Raw genomic sequence first — 19,743 nt, 5'->3', positions numbered from 1 at the left:
TTTTTCTCCATCCCCCTAGGCTACCCAGCAACATTAGTACAATTTGAATAATAAGTACATTGTGAATATCTGACTCTTCCTAATTGGATATGTTTTCCTTTTCCCACACAGATTACTGCACAAAAATCAAAGTACAGAGTGTAGTCAAAGTGTTAACTATTTTGTCTTCATCTTTCTTCAAATTCCTGAGTTTAGTTTAAAACATATGAAGTAATTTTTGGGTATCCACCTTCTCCAGTGCTCCCTTAAAACAGTTTTCAGTAATTTTATAATTGCCAAACCCACTGAAATTTTCTCCTTCCTCATACTAGTGAGTTCAAGGAGAAGTGGAATTGAGTGATAAACTCTGCCAGACATGACTACATATTCTTTTTCTTGTAATATATTTGTGGGAAATTAGAAAAGAATGATGTAGCTCTTTTCTATTGTTATTACTTTGTAATCATCATTATCATTTTACCTAAAGCCTGTAGAAGCCTTCAATCTGTTTTGCCATGAACAGAAATTTGAAGTTAATAGATAAAACTTTTGGCCAAAGATAAACTACTGGTGCTCCTAAAGCTTGGAAAAAATAATCATGTCCCAACAAATCATTTCTCCCTCCTGCAGTAAACAGAATTTTGTAAATTTTGCTATGGAATTAATTCACAATTGTTCATTTAATCATTAATTCATACCTTCATCTTGTGAACAAAAAAGAGGGAATTTTTGCACTGGAATAGGGACTTGGGGTGATCAAGAATCTGCAAATGTATTTGCAGTGTATAACTGGTAAAGGATGAAAGATTTGTAAGAAAACTCATCTAAGTTGAGACGGCATCTTATATTTCTCCACAAATCATATGTTTCACTGACTGTAACTGTGAATTTCTTCTAAAGCTGACCAGTCATTGAGTGTTTGAGTCCTCAGTCCAAAATCCTCAAAATTTCCCAAAGGAAAAAACAAACAAAACGAAAGGTAGATAAGGGATACTATCCCCAGTGGTACTAACACAAGGACTGCTTTTCACTATGCTGAAGGTAGTGAAAGCAGGTAAAGAAGCTCATATTAAGGCTTCTTGAATGTACGGCACCCTCCATGCTGAGGGAAACAGCTTGTATTATTACTACCATCATCATCATCACCATCATCTTTTCTTAAATCCAGAATCATAATGATAAAACTGTCCTTAGCATAAGAATACATGTAAATCATATTTAGGAAACACAATTGATAGTGAATCTCCTTGAATTATTGGATGGCAAGGTTCAGCAAGTGAGTACATATTATATTTTCCCTTTATTTTTAGGTCTTTGGTTTGTATTTTCAGCTCTTTATCCTTATTATCTTCATTTGGCTATTTTACTGATCATGGCTTAAGAAGTTCTACATGTTGTTTATATAAAATTTCAATAGGCAATGTCCAAGTTCAGGACACACTACTCCAAAACATTGCATCCTGGCATGCTGAATATTTTGAGCTGCAGGAATTTGAGAAACAGCATGTGTAGGAATAACTTGTTGACCTTCTCTGGAAGCAGGTCATAAGACTCACATGAGAGGTGGCCTCCCTATACCCAGGGGAAAGAAGTATTCCTATCTGAAGCTGAAGGCATGACAAGAAGAATCTGAATGAAGAGACCTTGCTAAATTTCCCCCAGTACCACTCTTAGCTCATAGCCTTGTCCTATCATATTTTTCCATGGCACTCCACTCTTCATCAAACCTAATATAAAATGCTCTGGTTTAACTACGTTTTCAGGTCTTCATATCTTTACAAGGGCTCCTGACTCATGTAAAACTTATATTAAGTAAATTTGTATGCTTTTCTCTTATGAATCTATCTTTTGTTACAGGGGTCCCAGGTGAGAACTTAGAAGGGTAGAAGAAAAAGAAAAATTTCCTTCCCTATAGAAAAAAAAGCAATTAAGTAAACTGGTAAAATGTAAATTAGGAAATGTTAAAGCCACTTTTAATAAAATTTTTAAAATGTTTGTATTAGGGCATATATGTTAGTTTCAGCATGTCAAACTTTTAAATATAGCTCCCAGAAAAATGATCACCATTCACACTGACAAGTCCTGAAAGAGTTAAGACAGGAAAAAGCAAAATTAGCCGCATTCTCCCCTGTTCAACGACTCTCATTAGAGAAGGAGCTGAGTTTGACCATTTTTAATTTTCCTGGCTTGATACTGAGGCTAAAAGTAGCAAAACAAACAAACAGAAAAGCTGACAGACCAAAATAAAAACCTATCTTTGCTGGTTCAATAAAAAAATTAAAGCCATTAGCTTTTAAAAACAGCTTAATAGTTGGAAGAAGGTGTATAGGACTGTTCTCAAAGAATATGGTCCTACCTTATAGAATTGCTATGCTAAAGAAAATTATGGCACATGCACTTGAATATTTGTGTAGATGCTTATTAAATGTTTACAGATCATTAAGCAAATAAAAAACATTGAAAGGTATTTTTAAAAGTAAAATTACTTGATTTAAAAAGTATTCTTTACACTATTTTTAGGAGAGTGTAGTGTTAATTTCTCCTTAAAAATTCATTTTAATTATTTAGAGATTAGAAGGCAGAAAAGATTTTACATTAACTCATTTTAAATTAAGTAATACTGTACTGTAATTAATAATTTGTGCTGACTATGAAATCATAATTAAGGGAATTAATATGAAATATATTAGTAATTTAAATCCTCTATGAAATTATTTAGTAACATTAAGAGCATCCATAAAAAATAAAAAGTAAACAACTTCTAAAAAAGAAATGATCTATAAATCTTACATTCTTTCATGATGTTCAATATTTTGATGATTCTTCAGCAGAGATTTTGTCATTACTGTTTCCATGAATGGGATTCTTTCGGTGAGGGTGTAGCTTGCTTTGCTGTCCTCTCTCTTCTGTTCTACTATTTTTTCCTGATTTTTGCCTTCCATACTTTCACATAAGGAGGAGTTGATTGATAGGGAATGACTAGAGCCAGAGTCCACCCATTCCTCAGAAATATCTGGTGAGTCTGGTTTATGTTCATTTGCACAAGAGTAAAGAACTCTATTTTGCAGCGCACTGTCCCTGTTTGTACATGACAAATGATTTTGCTGGACTTCTGATTCGTCTCTCTGGGTGATACTTATATCCCCACGTTCATGTACACATCGGTATTCATTGCTAAGTATCATCAATTTCTTGAAATAATGACAGAGATTTTCTGCAGCATCCAAGGTGAATATATTTCTGAACAAATAATGAGGACATTTTAAAGTAATAATTGTAACAGAAAATGTTAAAACTGCATAGGTTTGAACATTTCCCTGTGTGGCCTGACACAAAAATTGAACCTCACTACAACATTCATTAAAAATTTATTTCTGGTTGTTTATAAAAATGGATCTAATTCCTCACAAATTTTGAAAATATTTGTTCAGTTAATCAGTAGATCTATCAATTCAGACAGATGTTTATAAATTTTAAACTAATTTTTATACTAGGTATTTTTGGTACAAATGAATGAAAAAAATCCATGCTTTTACTACCATAAACATGAGAAATCACGGCTGCCTAAATCTGGAGAAGTTATTTATGAAATAAAGTTAAAAGTCTTTCTGCATTGACTCTTGCCATGCAAAATATTTGTACTGAACTATTAAACAAAGAACTTATATTATGGGAAAGTTTTTATCCCCATTTTTCTCTGGAAAAATAATCCACTGCACAGAGAATTCAAATACTCTAAGACACAAATGGTTGTGATTCTCTTGAACAATTGTTGGTTTCTACCTCACTGAGTTTATGGCTTAGTATTTCATCAAACTTTCTGTTTGCCAGATTTGAGGCTCTCAAAAGCAAAGGTAAAGGACTTGGCACTTGGGTAAGCCTTATTCTTGATTACATTTTATCTTCCTTTATTGTTGTTTTTTAAAAATGTTACTTCAAATTTATAATTTGCAACTACCTTTACTATATAGCTGCAAGCTGCCTTAAATTTTTTTCTAAACAATAAAGGATATAAATAAATATAAACTTTCAACCATACCATACAAAATGAGTGATACTCCTAAAATATAGAGATAATTAACAATTTCTACATTCACAAAGGTAATAATAGACTTTTGCCATTTTGTATATCATTAATTTTGTTGACTAATAATGCAGAAAAGTTTCAGTTCAGTATTGGGAATATCAAATGTTTATGCTTAGGTGTTGGATTCACGACCATTTATGATTAAACATATGAAATATAACACAGTTTACATTTTCAATGACAAAATGAAACAAGTTGCCATGACAATAAATTGTCCAAAGCAATTGAGAAATTTAAATTTCAACAGAAGGTTAAGCCAAGAATCATCTTTACATAAAAAAATTTTCCATTACTACACATATACAGGAGATAGAAATTTAGATTTACACAGATAAATTTAAATAACATTTAATATTTGTTAAAAATAAATAGTAATTATAATTGGAATTTTTTAAGCTGTGAGATGTTTTTAAATCGAGTAGACTTTATATAAAAACATTTAAATAGAAAATCAAATATTATATAGATGAGCATATATATGAAAATACAAATATCAATAATTTAATAATTATGTGTAGAAGTTACTGTTGCAGTTACAATAAAGAGCTGTCCTAAGTGAAATATGAAACCACTTCCTTTTTTATTTGTATTTTCTGTAGCAATGCAAATTAGCAAATACAGTTATGGAAAGATCAACTGTAATTCATTCAGACTAGTGCATTCAGAATCTGGCAGGAAGCCTGGGGAGTTCTCTTTCTCTGTTATTTGATTAGGACTCTGCTCCTAGCTTCTGTCCTCTGCATATGTTCATATAAAGACTGCTTTTTTCCCACAGTGCTCCCATAATACTTTAACATAGAATTACAAAATATGTACAATATGCCTTAATATATAATAAATATCATATGTATTACAAAATGTGCCTTGCTCCATTGTAACTATTTACCTGATTTTTCTCTTATGTTAATTTGTGAATTCTTTTGAGGATAAAGTGTAATATTTAGTTTATTGTGTGTAACTGTTGAATAAATTTATGACTGAATGTAAGATTGAATGAATATTTGCCTCATCTTGAAACTATCTTCATGCCTTATTTTATCTAATATTTTAGCACTTAAATTATATTTTAAATTATATTTAAAATAAATATTAGTATATCTCAAGCAACAATGATGCCCAGCAGGCTTTTTTTAAGGGAGAATATCCCTAAAGCACATTAGTCTAACCTCAAAACTATGATTATATTAATCAGAATATTTTTTAATCATATGTATAAATTATTTCTTTAAGTTACAAAAAGGGAAGATAACAGTCTTACCCTTTCCCAATAATACAGTTTTCAGTTAGTAAGTTGAATTCTCGAATCTGGGACTGACAAAATGTCAGGAAGTGACCTAACCCTGGTTGATAATGTTCTTCAGTATGGCTTTCTGAGGAAGAGCTTAGCATTTCACCGTTGAGGATTCTTAGAGCCGGTAATATTTTCAGCAGAGAATTCCTATTGAAAAGATGAAAAAATTTAATTTTGAAAAGGAATTTATATCTCAAATAACTATATACTTATTATTAAAACAGTGTAAGCACAAAGTATATAAAAATGTCAATTTTGTAGAGAAAATGATACTGTTAAGTTTGTTTAATAAACTTATGGTATGATGTGATATACAAATTAATTTTTAGAGTTCTTGATATACATTTGACACTGTCTAAAAAAATGGGAAGTTCAAGGAGTTGGATACTTGGGCTGGGAGTGAATAATGGTGATATTATGAAAAGAAAAATAATATCAGATTATTTTTCTGTTTATTTCAGTAGAGGTGAATTCTGATTGTTTTTCTTAGCAAAATACAGTGTAAGATAGTTTAAACAAGAGTAGTAAGACATCGCTCTATTTATCATGATCTGAAAATCCACACCTATGTTATTTCTCCAAGAATCTTGCTGAAGATGATGATAAAAGTCTTTGGATATGAGCAAAAATCTGTATTAATTTAAAAGACTAATTCTATGAAAAACCAAGTCGGACAGCAAGAGCTGTCCACCAAGCCTAGCCATTTAGAAATACTTGCCCAAACCTTTCAAAAGGAGAACATAGGCCTCTTTTCACAAGGCTACTGATGGCCACAGGGCAAAATGCACTTCTTAAATGAATAAAACTCCTTAATTCAAAACTAAAAGTTCCTGTGAGGAAAACTAAAAAATTGGTGAAAAATATCAAAGAACTAAATAAATGCAAAGATGTCTCATGAAGATATATATATATATATATTCATGGATAATAAAATTGAGTATTGCCAAGAAACTAGTTCTTAACTTCATCTATAGATTGAACATGACCCTGCTAAAAGGCACTTTATGGATATCAACAACCTGATTCTAAAGTTTATTAAGAGAGGCAAAAGACCCAGAATAGACAACTCAATGTTGAAGAGAAGAAAAAAGCTGGGGGAGTAACACTACCTGACCTGAAGACTTACTACGAAGCTACAGTAATCAAGACAGTGTGGTGCTGATGAAAAGAATAGACAGATAGATCAATGGAACAAAAAAGAAAGCCCAGAAATAGACCCAAATAAATATAGTCGATTAATCTTTGGCAAAGGAGCAAAGGTAATACAATAAGATAATTGGTGCTGGAACAACTGGACATTTACGTGCAAAAAAGTGAATGCAGACACAGAAATTACACCCTTCACAAAAATAAACTCAAGTGGATCACAGACCTATATTCAAGTGCAAAACTATAAACCTCCGAGAAGATTAACATAGGAGAAAACCAAGATGACATTGGGTATAGTGCTGTCTTTCAGATACAACACCAAACACACAGTCCATGAAAGATATAATCAATAAGCTGGACTTCATTAAAACCAAAAACTGCTCTGTGAAAGGCAATGTCAAGAGAATGTGAAGACAAGTCATATACTGGGAAAAAATATCTGATAAAGGATTGTTATCAGAAATATATAGACATACAAAGAAATATTAAAACTCAACAATAAGAAAATGAACATCCCGATTAAAAAGTGGGCCAAAGACGTTAAGAGACACCTCAGCAAAGACAGAATAGAGATGGCAAGTAAGCATATGAAAGATGTTCAGCCTCATACGTCATTAGATCATTGCTAATTAAAATGAGATACCACTACCTATAGATCACGATGGCCAATCAAAAAAAAAATGACAACACAAATGCTGCTGAGGATGTAGAGAAACAGGAACTCTCATTCACAGCTGGTAGGAATGCAGAATTGGTGTAGCTACTGTAGAAGACAGTTTGGTGGCATCTTACAAAAATATACATACTTTTACCATATGATCCAGCAGTTGTGCTCCTTGGTATTTACCCAAATGAATTGAAAACTGAAGTCTGCACAAAAACCTTTACTCAGATGTTTATAGCAGCTTTATTCATAATTGCTCAAACCTGGAAGCAACCAAGATGTCCTTCATAGGTGAATGGATACATAAACTGTTACATACATATAATGGAATATTACTTAGCACTAAAAATAAGCAAGCTATCGAGCCATGAATAGACATAGAGGAATCTTAAAATGCACATTACTAAGTAAGTAAGATAAACGGAATGGGCTACATGCTTTATGATTCCAACTATCTGAAATTCTGGAAAAAAGCAAAACTATGGAGACAATAAAAAGATCAGTGGTTGCCAGGGGTTAAGGTGGAGGGAAGGATGACTGAACAAAGAACAGAGCATTTCTAGCACAGTGTATCTACTACTACTACATCTATTCTGTAAAATACTACTACATGTGGACGCATGTCATTATACATTTGTCAAAGCCTATAGAATACACAAAACCAAGAGTGAGCCCTAATGCAAACTGTGGACTTCAGGTGATAACAATGTGTCAATGTAAGTTCATTGTAACAAGTGTATCCCTTTGCTGCAGGATGTTGATAGTGGGGGAGGTTGTATCTGTAGGGACAGGGTCTATGTGGAAATTTTCTGTATTTTCTGTTAATTTTGTTGTTAACCTAAAACTTCCCTAAAAAATAAAATTTATTAATGAAGAAACAAAACAAACATAGTTCGTAGACACTAAATGAACAATGGAAAGGTAAGATTGTTAAAATACTAAGGTTTTAGAAGGAAAACTCCAATCAGAGCCCTAATATCAGTTATTCCTTCTACCTAGACTGTATAGAGCAACTTACCAATTTATACAGAGTTGTAAAGCATAATTTTAATTTGTTTTTAATGAAGGAAGCCTGTTAAAGCAAAAATGCCAAGAGCCAACAACACTCATAATGTATCCCTATGAATTGCTATGATTTTGATAGTCTTGGTATTTAATAAATGATAATCACAACAAAGATATAAATATATCTTCTTAAAAGGAAGTAAAAAAGAAGAGCAGCAAAGTTTTTTATTTACTGGGGACATATGATTTACTGCTCCCTAACTGCCCCCGTCCAAGAAATAATACCTTTCTTTCCCTTTACAGATATATAAGGAAAGAGAGAAAGCAACTAGATTTGGTTCTTCAAGGTAATTATAAGACGTTTTACAATGTTAAAGAGTTTTAGTTACTTAAGAAAGCTCGAGTCCGTATATTTTGAACAGTTTTAGTAGGCCTGAAGCTACCGATGTTTGCGAAATCATGAACTACCACGTTTACTACAGGGAGTTAAATAAATCGCATATACTGTGTTTCTGTTTGCATTCAATTTAAGATGTGGTTCAAAAGCAGAATGTTATATTAAGAAAATATCTATACACAACAGAGATGATGAGGTAATCATTAGAGGTAATCACCGCAGAGGTACATACAATATTAAAGATGACATGAAATCTTTGACTGCGGCTATCATCAAAGCAAGGAAAGGTTACTCTCTGAAACGGAAGCTGGTAATAACCAGATATAATGGAGAGATTAACCATCTGCATTCCACCCTACCCAGTTGTTTATTACATGACCAGTGAATCTACACTGTATTCTAAATCTCCACCCAGTCAAATTTTCTTTGAGACATGACTATAATGTCAAGATAACTTATTTAGTTACAATTATAAAATGTTAGATGAAATAATGGTGCCTTTGAAATGTGGTAATAGAGGGTATTCAAAGTTATGACTATGTGGGTGTTCATGCAGCTTAAAAAAGATGATGCTCTAACCCTATTACTGGTCTTTTTTCTTTAGATTAAACTTTCTAAATTACCAAAGAGCAAACATAAGACTTCGACGACTTAATGAAAATAGCACTTGACACTTGACAATAACGAACAGCTCTAATTCTTTGTGTAACAAGCAAATTTCTGTGATACCTTGGCCTCCAGAGCACACTTGACCAGCAGAAGGAAAGAAGTGAACAAATGGCAGGCTCAGGTCTGAAATAGGTATATCTTATAAGGCACATTAATAAGGCAGATTTTCTTTTTACAAGTTGGATATCTTAGTAACTAGACGAAGCTGTTTTTTTTTTTTTTCTGAGCTATAGTCATTTTTGGTTAAACAGTAAGAGTAAGCTGTTGGACCTATAAGATGCTTTAACACGATCGTGGACCCACAGTGGTAGTGCACCATCTTTCACAGCCTTCTCTCAGGTCTCATTTTGCCTAATTAGGGAGATGTCAACAAAAGGAAGGTGATAGTCATGATGCTATCATGAGAGTCACAGTGTCTAATGCATCCATTCTCTCTTAGTTACTATCTAAATCCATCGGGATGGGAATTCAAGGCTAGATTCCAATGTGTGCCCAACCTTGCAGTCAGTGTCTCTGAAAAGACCGTCCTTGAACCACCACATCAGTGGCACCAGGGATATTTTTAAAAATTCAGTTACACCAAAGACCTCTTCTGCTGAGTTTGGAAATTTGCATTTTTTAAATATAGCCTTTCTTGTGCATCTTATAGCATAAGAACCACTGCACTGGAAAGAAAATACAATATAATACATTATGCTAAAATCAGATATACTCAGGTTTAAACCTAAAACAAAAAACAACTCTGAAATTATAACTGGAAATTTTCTTGAATTTTCAAGAAAAATATAGCTTACCTGGAAACTTGTAGCATACACTATATATCAACGATGTCAGAGAATTTGCTTAAATAAGTGATATTGTGGGCCTGAGCAATTGTATTCCATGGTCTGCTCACTGATTAACATTTCCCTTGGTTTTACATAAAGGGTATGAAAGTTTCTTAGAAAAGTATTCTGGTAACATGAAAATTACAGAGGACATATTGAATATATAGAGAAACCAGATTTCTATTAAGAATTAATTAATGACAAAATGAAGAGCAATTTTCACCAAATAATGTAATATAATCCTAGAGGCAAAAATATAAGAATTTTCTTTATCAGTTAATTGACAGAATATTATTTTACCATGAGCCTATTTTATTTATACAAGTGTTTATGTTCCAGATGACCAAAATAATGAAAAGTAAATAAACCTAAAGGTAATATAGGACATTAGGTTTGTTTCTAGGTGTCGCAAGTGGCATTATGTGAAAGCTGTTCAGATGCTAACTGATGCCAGATCAGCAAGGGGAAAAATAATAACTTTGTCTTCAAATACTATATTTGGACATGGTTATTGATACAGATTTCATTAAGTACAATATTTTAACTACAGGGAATGATGCTAGAGAAAGTGGATTAACAGGGCTTGAATTTTTACATTTGGATTAGTGTGATGTTACATTCATCACTTTTACATAAAAAAATAGTTTCCAAATGGCTTATTTGGGGGAATATTTGGAACTTCTTTTGGATTTAAAAATTGAGTTTGCTTGGCTTTTCAAGACTGTCAAAATGTCTTAAAATATGTGATTTATCTAATAAGTGTCCAGATTAGAGTTAGTGCTTAAGTTTAAACAGTTTTTCTTTATTTTTAACGAACGGTTTTCAAATCTGTATAAATTTGTAGTGCATAGACTGGCCTTAAGTTCAGATGCAGGCTTATAAGAGTCTATGATGGATAAATTAGAAACTGCTCCAGCAAGTTGATTCATGCTGGAAATGAAGTATAAGGATACTGTGAGATCTCAGCATCAGTTTTTCCAGTTGGGCTCCTCCTAGTCAAGGGCTGAATCAATATTTCATTTAGTGAAAACTTCCTGGTGAATATTCTGTCACTTAAGAAGCTCCATTAATCATTAAAGAATGAAGCACATTCCCAAAGGAGTTTCCAAACGGAGTCTGTGGATTAAGTTTTAAAAAGAGATTTTTTTTTTTTAAGTACATCAGTTTTGTCCGTGTTATCACTGGCTAGACATGAAAGTAAGAAGCCAGTTTGGAAAATCTATAACTAATCCCTTTGTTGGTATCAAGGGTTATGTAAAGTTCATTGGAACACACTGCTTAAAGTTTGAGTCAGTCCTTTCACTAACAAATCCATATTTTATAGATCAGTAGATTTCAACTCTTTAGATAACTGTATTTAGGCTAACTGAAATGAGTTAAATGGGTAAGTAAAATTTTCAGGTTGGCGTTACTCTAGTCCAGAGAAATTCATTTAAACATAGAAATTATAATAAATAACTATACATGTTTATAGTATAATTACTACCTATTTTCTTTCAGGATTATTTCTAATTAAATATTTTCTTTTAAATTAAATAAATTTTCTAATTAAATATACTGTAAAGTATATATACTTAATAGTTACAGCAAAATGTGCCTTAATATACTTGTAACATATTTATATCGATATATTTTACTAAAAGCATATTTAATTCAACCAATTAAGTGTTTATGCTCCATACAAAAAAAATGAATATAAATAAATTCAAAGATCATTCAGGACATAGGTTTGTTTCTAGTTGCTGCAGTTGGCAATGTGGCAGCTATTTGGATGGAAACCCATCAGCAAAACTGCAACAGCAAGAGGATTCATGCCCTATTTTTCCAAAACCTAAGAGAAAGACCACAGCCCTTAAAGAGCTCGCTCTGAATAATGGGCATGACCACCTATGTTTATGTCATCATAGATTTTGTCTATACAGTTGCTCAGGAAAACAGATATTTATCTAAAAACAACTCATCAGATATTTTCATTACAAATACTAACATTTGGCAAGCAGAGCCTTTTGGACATAATTACACTCTTCTTTTTGTATGGGAACTTACACTCTGAGATCAGGCTCCTAGAAATGAGTACCCATAACTTGGGGATTAGTGGTTTACACTCCAATGTAACAGCAGCACAGCCCCAGAACAGCCCCAAACGCGCTAGTGTGTCCGGAGGGGCACCTTGACTGCTTCTGTTCCAGATGAGGAGTCTGTCACCTAGCTGGCAAGAGGTCTAGAAACATACGTAGGTGGCCTTTTCACATATACACACAAATTCTTGAAATAGTTGCAATTTCTGATTCTTCTATGGTTTGACATTAACTAATAGTTGATATTTCCTGTAGTAATTTGTCCTAAGATCAGTTTCTCAGGAAACAAAGAATCTCATAAGCTCTATGGTTTCCTCAAAGTTCAAGGACTCCAAATTTGGAACTCCTGATATTGATAATTACTGCAAATTAAAAATAATACCAATTGTGAATTTATAAGGAATAATGTTTTCAATCACTAAGGTAAAAATTTTAAACTGTAATAGAAAATTAGAGGGGCTGAAGCATGCACTTTTTTTCAAGTGTTGACACACTGTGACATAATTAAATTCTGTAATGTATTCCTTCAACAAATAATTTTCAGTGTCTACTACATAAAGCATAAAAGGATATATCTCCTTCCAGCTCTAAACTAGAAAGATCTGTACAATGAACTGGGGCCACTTACTACTTATTTTTAGCCCCTTTTTAATGTCTAGATTCTCTAATACTACTTAATTTGGCCACTTTCCTTTAATCTCTTTGCAGCTGAAAAATATCTTCCCCAAATACTAGTTTCTTTTTCACACAATTATTCAAATTTTCTCTAAAGTTCCCTAAAAATAATGGCTAACACTTACCAAGTGTGCTATGTGCTAGGCACTCTTACAAAATGCCTCCATGCAGTAACATATTTAGTCCTCACAGAGAATGTCAGCATACTCTGATACTCGTGTTTTTCCCTTCATTTCCCAGTCTCTTTTGAAGTGCATTTGGCCATATGACAAGTTACCACCAGCAGAATATGACAGAAGTAATTCCTGCCACTTTTGAGGGCAGAGTGCTTAAATGTCAGCTATGCTTTCCCTGTGGTCTCTTTCCCTCCTTCACCACAATCTGCTACCTAAAATAGTGAGGTTACATTGAAGTTATAAGACCCAGAGCCACAAAATGGAAATAGCCTGAATTCTGAGTCTGCTTAGATCAGAAGGATGAACTCTTATCAGACATAATGTAAATAAAAAATAAGCTTTTATTGTATTAAAACACACGAATTTCTGGACCTGTGGTTGTACAGCAAAACCGGTATTACCCTAATGAGGACATCGTATGAGGTAAGTACTATTATTATAATACCCATTCTACTGGTGAAGAAACTGAAACATGGTAAGATTAAGCAATTGTCACAAAACCAACAGCTAGTCCCTCTCCAGGACCCCAGGATAAAGGATGCTTTTTAATTCTAGCATTAAAGGCCCTTTAAAAATCTAGCAATAATATTATCATGTGAAACAGTAGAGTAAATTATTTAAATTCCAGGCTTCAGAACTAAAATCTCTTCCCTGACACTTACTCAGGCTGTACTGAGTTAATCATAAGACATCTAAGCTTCAATAAAAACCTCTGTAAAGTGAGAATGATAATTACAGAACCCAATTCGGAGATGCTGTGACATGAAATAATATGTATAGGTACTTATCCCACTCTCTGACACATTGTAAGTGTAAGTACTTGATTTCTTATTTCTTTCCAGTGTTATTTCCCAGTATTCCCACTTTAATTCTGAACAGACTGGCTTTTTAACAGAGTAAGCCCCCCATTTCACATTCACATTCACATTCACACTTCGTGGATATGAAAAGGAGGGATCAGAATTCTGATGAGCACTCCAACAGAAGTTCTTTTTTTTTTCCTTTTAACCTTATTTTAAATCTTACCAAGCTTTTGGGGATTACTCAAAGTTTGCCTTTCAGCAAAGGCAGACTTTCCTGGCCATATCAAATTAAGTTCATATTTCCAAATATCTAAAGCATGTCTGTTGCTTGTGATAATAATCTGGTACTTGCATTAGGTACTGTAATCTAAGAGTTAAAGAGCATAGACTCTGGAGCCAGGCTGCGTGGGCTGAATACTGGCTCTTCCACTTATTAGCTGTGTAACTTTGGGCAAGTTACTCAGCATTTCTTGTGACTCAGTTTCCTTACCTATAAAATGGGTACACTAGGTAGCTATTTTATTAAGCAAATTGTGAGGATTGAATGAAAACTGCTGGGCACAAACCAAGTGCTATAATAATGTTTACTGTAATTATTAACATCTATGGATATCATCTTTTGCATATTTATAGCCCTAATAGATTATAAAAATGACTGGGAATCATGGATTATATTAAATTGCTTTTACAATGTCTAACATGTTTGGACACTGGTTGCATATAGTAGGCATACACTAAGTACTTGGTGGTTGAATTGGAACCCATGATAATATGGTTAGCCTAGTAATGGAAAATAGTAAATATTTATGTGCTTACCATGTTCCAGTAAGAATACACATTCTTAACAAAACATTTATTATCCCATTCAATTCTCATAACAACCCAAAAGATAGGTATTATTGTTGTTCTCATTTCACCAGTGAGGATTTAGAGACATAGGAAAGTTATGTTACTTGCCCCAAATCACACACTGTGGCACACGAGTAGGAGGTCCTTGTTTAAAAGCACAGTGACTTCCACAGTTTAATTGGCATCAGGTCACCCAAAGGACGTGTTAAACTCAGATTACTGGGCGTCATACACTAATTTCTGATTGAGTGAGTCTGAACAGTGTCCAAAATTTTGCATTTTTCTAACAGGTTCCCAGGCCATAATGAAGCTGCAGCTCTGGGCACACACAACCTTCTGAGAGCGTCTCCAATGGGGTGTATTTCCTGTTTCCTCTGTGCTACGCACCTTAACCTGCACTGGAAGCAGATGTTCCTAAAGTAGAAGTAGATAAGGTCTGTTCTAAAACATGTGGAAACATACCAGGTTTTCCTAAAAATAGAATGTGACATTAGAAATTTATATGGAAACTTGGCTTTAAAGAAAAATAGACTTTCTGGCAAAGATAATAACTCTTTTTTTTGGTATAAAAATCATCAATGAGTAGCAAATTACACAGGCATTTGACTTTTCTTAACCAAAGACCACTTAACAAATTAAGGAAACCAAAACATCTGGAAAGAGAGTGTCAGAAGTTTGCAATGGCCTCAGACAAGGGAGGGAACAGAGACAACTACCTAGACTCTTCCCTTGTTCAACAGGTGAATTGAATCAGTAAAAGGAACTTTAAACATAACCAGATCATTGATCTTTCTGTAAGGTATCTTATATTCTTCTAAAGTCATGAGAACCAGGATTTTCCTGGCTATGGCCACATATTACAGGGAAACCAAATCAGGGCAAAGGGCCAACTGCTTCTGCCGTAGGACGAGAGCTTTGTTTTCCATTATTCATTCTTATCTATATTTTGTTCACAAACGCTGCAGTTTTACTACCTGATAAAAGTGGTAAGACTTGCTGACTTGATCCAAACTCTGAGGATCCTAAAATAGATTTTCCTACCTGAATTTTAGTAAATGCTTGCTTTTTCTTATACTTAGTATGTTATCAAACTCATCTTGCTAAATTAGGCTGTAAGCCCTGTCTATTCTTGGCATGCTCAGCTTTGATGTACCCACGAACTGATATGATGCAAATGTCAAAAAAATAGTAAGTTATATTAAACCTCCTAACAAATGCATGCTGCTGGACATTAAAAAGAAATGAGTTTAAGCCAGAATCATCACCAGTACTGAAAATTCCAAAGTGGACAGTCTTTCAGTATTTGAGGGTGTAATTCACCTGGACCCAGATAAAAGAGTAATGATCTGAGGACATGTGAGAAAACCACTTAAGGCTAAGGGAAAGGTCCAATGGGAGGCAAAAGGCAGAGAAATTTCCAGAACCCTCATAGGTCTGGGAATAATGCCCATCAGCCAAAGTAGACAATACATAGAAGGGGCTTGGAGAATACTCAGAAAGTTAGCACCATAGTAGTGGAGCTAAACTAACACTAGTCTAAAGGTTCTTTGGGACTTCCCTAACACAACCTCAAAGCAAACTTGGAATGACTTAACTAACTGCAAGTAAATTAGTTGCTGCAGGTCAGAAACAAAATAGATGTTACCTAAAGGGGAAAAAAGGGAAATCGACAATATAAAACCTTAAAGTGTCCAGCGTACAACCAAAATTGACCAGGCATACAAGAGCAGGGAAATGCGACCCAGAATGAGGAAAATCAAATCAATAAAAATAGACCTCAAAATGACAGAGATGATGAAACTAACAAACAAGGATCTTAAAACAGCTATTATAAGTATGCTCCATATGTTCAAGATGATTCAGTAAAATATGAGCATGATCAGGAGAGAAATTACAAATGTTAAGTAAAAGACATAAATGAAACTTCTAAAAAAAGAATATCTCAATTCTGAATTGATGGGATTAATAGCAGAGTAGACACTTAAGAAGAAAATATCGGAGAACTTGAAGACATAGCAATAACTTAAGAGTGAAGTATAGGCAGGAAAAAAGTGTAAAATATAAGAACAAAGCAAAATCAACTTCTGGGATATATCAACTGGTCTAATATTGGTGAAATTGGTGTCCTAGTAGGACAAGATAGGAAGAAGGTAGAAAAAAATATTTGAAAAAATAATAGTAAAAAACTGCCCGAATTTTATGGAAACTATAAACAAATCCAAAAACCCACAAGTACGTCATAATCAAATTGCTGAAAACCACATAAAGAGGTCTTAAAATTATTGAGAAACAGAGTAATCAAGAAAATTATGTCAGCAGATTTCTCATTAGAAACAATAAAAGCCGTAGACACTGGAGAGACACATTTAAAGTATCGGGGGAGGAAACAGACTGCAAAGGGATATGGGGTAATTTTTTGAAGTGATAAAAATGTTCAGTGCATTGATGGGTGTTTCTAACAAAATTGTCATACTTATTTATAAACAAAATGGATGAAGATATTATATGTAAATTATCTCAAAAAAGCTGATTATAAACAAAAGGGGGTCAATTTGAAGAAAAACAATGTTAGAATAACATGAAAATTTGAAATTAGAGGAACTTTTTTAAAGAAAATTCATTTACAAAATTACAAAGCATTTTTCTTCATTTACATTTAGGTACTACAATATTCTAGAGATACATGAATTCACACATGCTTATAATACTTATTTTAACAGACACCAACTCTCTTTTATAAAAAAATAAAATTATTGGCAGAAAGGAAATAACTTTAAGTAGCAATCTATATAATTTAGATGACTCATAAAATGTAATTCCCACTAAATGTCTTTTTATAAATGTAAACCTTAAGTTAATAACATACTAGAATTGTCACATAATCAATGATATGAATCTAAATTATATCAAATATGCATTAGCTCATACATGTGCAAAAATTATTTTAGGTTGGCAATATTTTTTAAACTATTTTTTACAAACCTTTTCTGTTTTGAATAACCTTTTAATTATTTTTTATTAACTTTTCCCAATCAATTAGTATACACAGAACAATTTTCATCAAACATTATTTTCTGCAACTATAACAAAGTATGTACCTAAGGTACAAAAATGTCTCTTTACCTCCAGTTTAATTCTTGAAGAAGTGGATTTCCAGTGAGAGACAATTCACGGAGAGAATAGCATGCATCAAAACATCTTTCGGTACTTTTAAGATCTACAGAAAAGTAACAATTAAAATCATAATGAATGGTATCACTGATAAAGAAAAGTATTCACAAATCAATGACTAGTTTATCTATTAGCTAGCTATTAAAAAAGCAACTAGATTATTCTGCAGAACAGAGTATGCTTTTAAAAGAAGACTGTATTAAGAACACAGACTCTGTTGTCAGAACATATATTTCTACCATTTAGCAGCTGGGTGAACTTAGACAAATCATACAACTACTTTATAATTCAGGTTCACACCTGTCTCTTAGGGTAAGGATTAAATAAAATAATGGGTGTAAAGACCTTAGAATAGTTTGTGCCAGATTATAAACACAAAATCAGAAGAAGTGAAATCTACAGTAATAGGATAAGTGGTAAAATTGAACATAAACCTAAATAGAATTACATGGACCTATTATACTTACAGAAGTAAAAGAGGTCAAGCTAGAGAACATTACAGAGTAATTTATACTAGAATTGTTCTCCCACTAAAAAAATCATGAAACTGGACAATATATAAGAAGTACCTGTTTTTACACCTGACTCTGAGAGAAGGAAAACATACACGATGAGCTTACCATTACAGTGGTTTTCTGCCTGAAAGCACCTTACCACTTAAGAGCAGGAAAGTGGAGACCAAGCAAAAAGGCTGTTCAGCTGAATTAAGAGACAAAGATCAGAACTGAAACTGGAATTTATGGTGAAAAGTACTGAGAAGAATCTGTGTGTATGTGTTAGCGGAGGAAGTTGGGGGAAAAAGTCTGTGAGGATTCACTGCTGGCCCTTGGATGAATGGTAGGTGTTACACAGACAGGGCAAGACTCTGAAAAACTTAGCAAAGAACACTTTGTTGTAGGGCTAAGAGCTGAATGATGACACCAAGTTTGCATAGCAGTCAGACACTGGAGTTTCCGCTCAGCTAGAATGAGACCTTATGAATATTTCAGAGATTTAGCTAAAATCCAGAAAGACTATTCATTAGGCATAAACACAATTACCTAGAGTTAGGGGCAAGCATTAAGAGTTGAAAACTAAAATGACTTGTCCTAATAGATAATGAAATTAAGGCTGACAGAAACAAAAGTTCCAATCAATACTTTAACTGCCTGCTAGAATTAAACTTAACATCCTTTAAAAGGAAGACAACAATGATTAAATTCACCAAACTATAGTATGTATAATGTTCAACATATAGTTAAAAATTACAAGACAGACAAAAATAGACTTTAAAACAAACACTCTAATTAGAGACAAAATAGGGTGTTATATAATGATAAAGGGATCATTTAAGCAAAAGGATATAACATGTACCCAACATGAGAACAACTAAATATATAAAGAAAAGATTAACATAACAAACCTACAGGGAGAAAGAGCAATATAATTAAGTAGGGGAGTTTAATACCTCTCACTTGCATCAATGGGTAGATCATCAAGATCTGCCTATTGATCCAAATCAATAATGAAACATAAACCTTGTTTTAAACAACATGTTAGACCAGATGGACTTAACAGATATTTAACAGAACATTTCATACAAAAGCAAGGGAATACATATTATTCTCAACTGCATATGGAACATTTTTGAAACCAGATCTCGTGTTAGCCAACAAAGCAAGTCTTAAAAAATTTAAGAGGACTGAAATTGTCAAGCATCTTTTCTGATCACAATGGTGTGAAACTACAAATTAATTACACAAAGAAAACTGGAAAATCCACAAATATGTGATTAAACATCTACTGAACAATTCAGAAGTCAAAGGACAAATAGAGAAATACAAAAATACCTTGAAATTAAATGAAAATGGAAAGGCAACATACAAAAATGTACGGGATGCAGCAAAAGCAGTTCCAGAGGGAAGTTCATAGGAATAAATGCCT

The 19,743-nt window shown here is 33.2% G+C and overlaps 1 protein-coding gene across 1 annotated transcript in view; it reads right to left on the bottom strand.

Annotated features, from left to right (window-relative positions):
- Positions 1-19,743, bottom strand: part of LRRIQ1 (leucine rich repeats and IQ motif containing 1) — a 163,940-nt gene that overhangs the window by 94,849 nt on the left and 49,348 nt on the right. Inside the window, 3 exon segments of the mRNA XM_036890021.2 lie at positions 2,770-3,219; positions 5,325-5,504; positions 17,773-17,866. Of these exon segments, the coding sequence (XP_036745916.2) occupies positions 2,770-3,219; positions 5,325-5,504; positions 17,773-17,866 (724 nt within the window).

The sequence above is a fragment of the Manis pentadactyla genome, chromosome 10 (assembly GCF_030020395.1).
Source record: "Manis pentadactyla isolate mManPen7 chromosome 10, mManPen7.hap1, whole genome shotgun sequence".
Classification (NCBI taxonomy): domain Eukaryota; kingdom Metazoa; phylum Chordata; class Mammalia; order Pholidota; family Manidae; genus Manis; species Manis pentadactyla.
The sequence above is the reverse complement of the archived record's forward strand: the minus strand, read 5'-3'. Positions and strand labels throughout refer to the sequence as shown.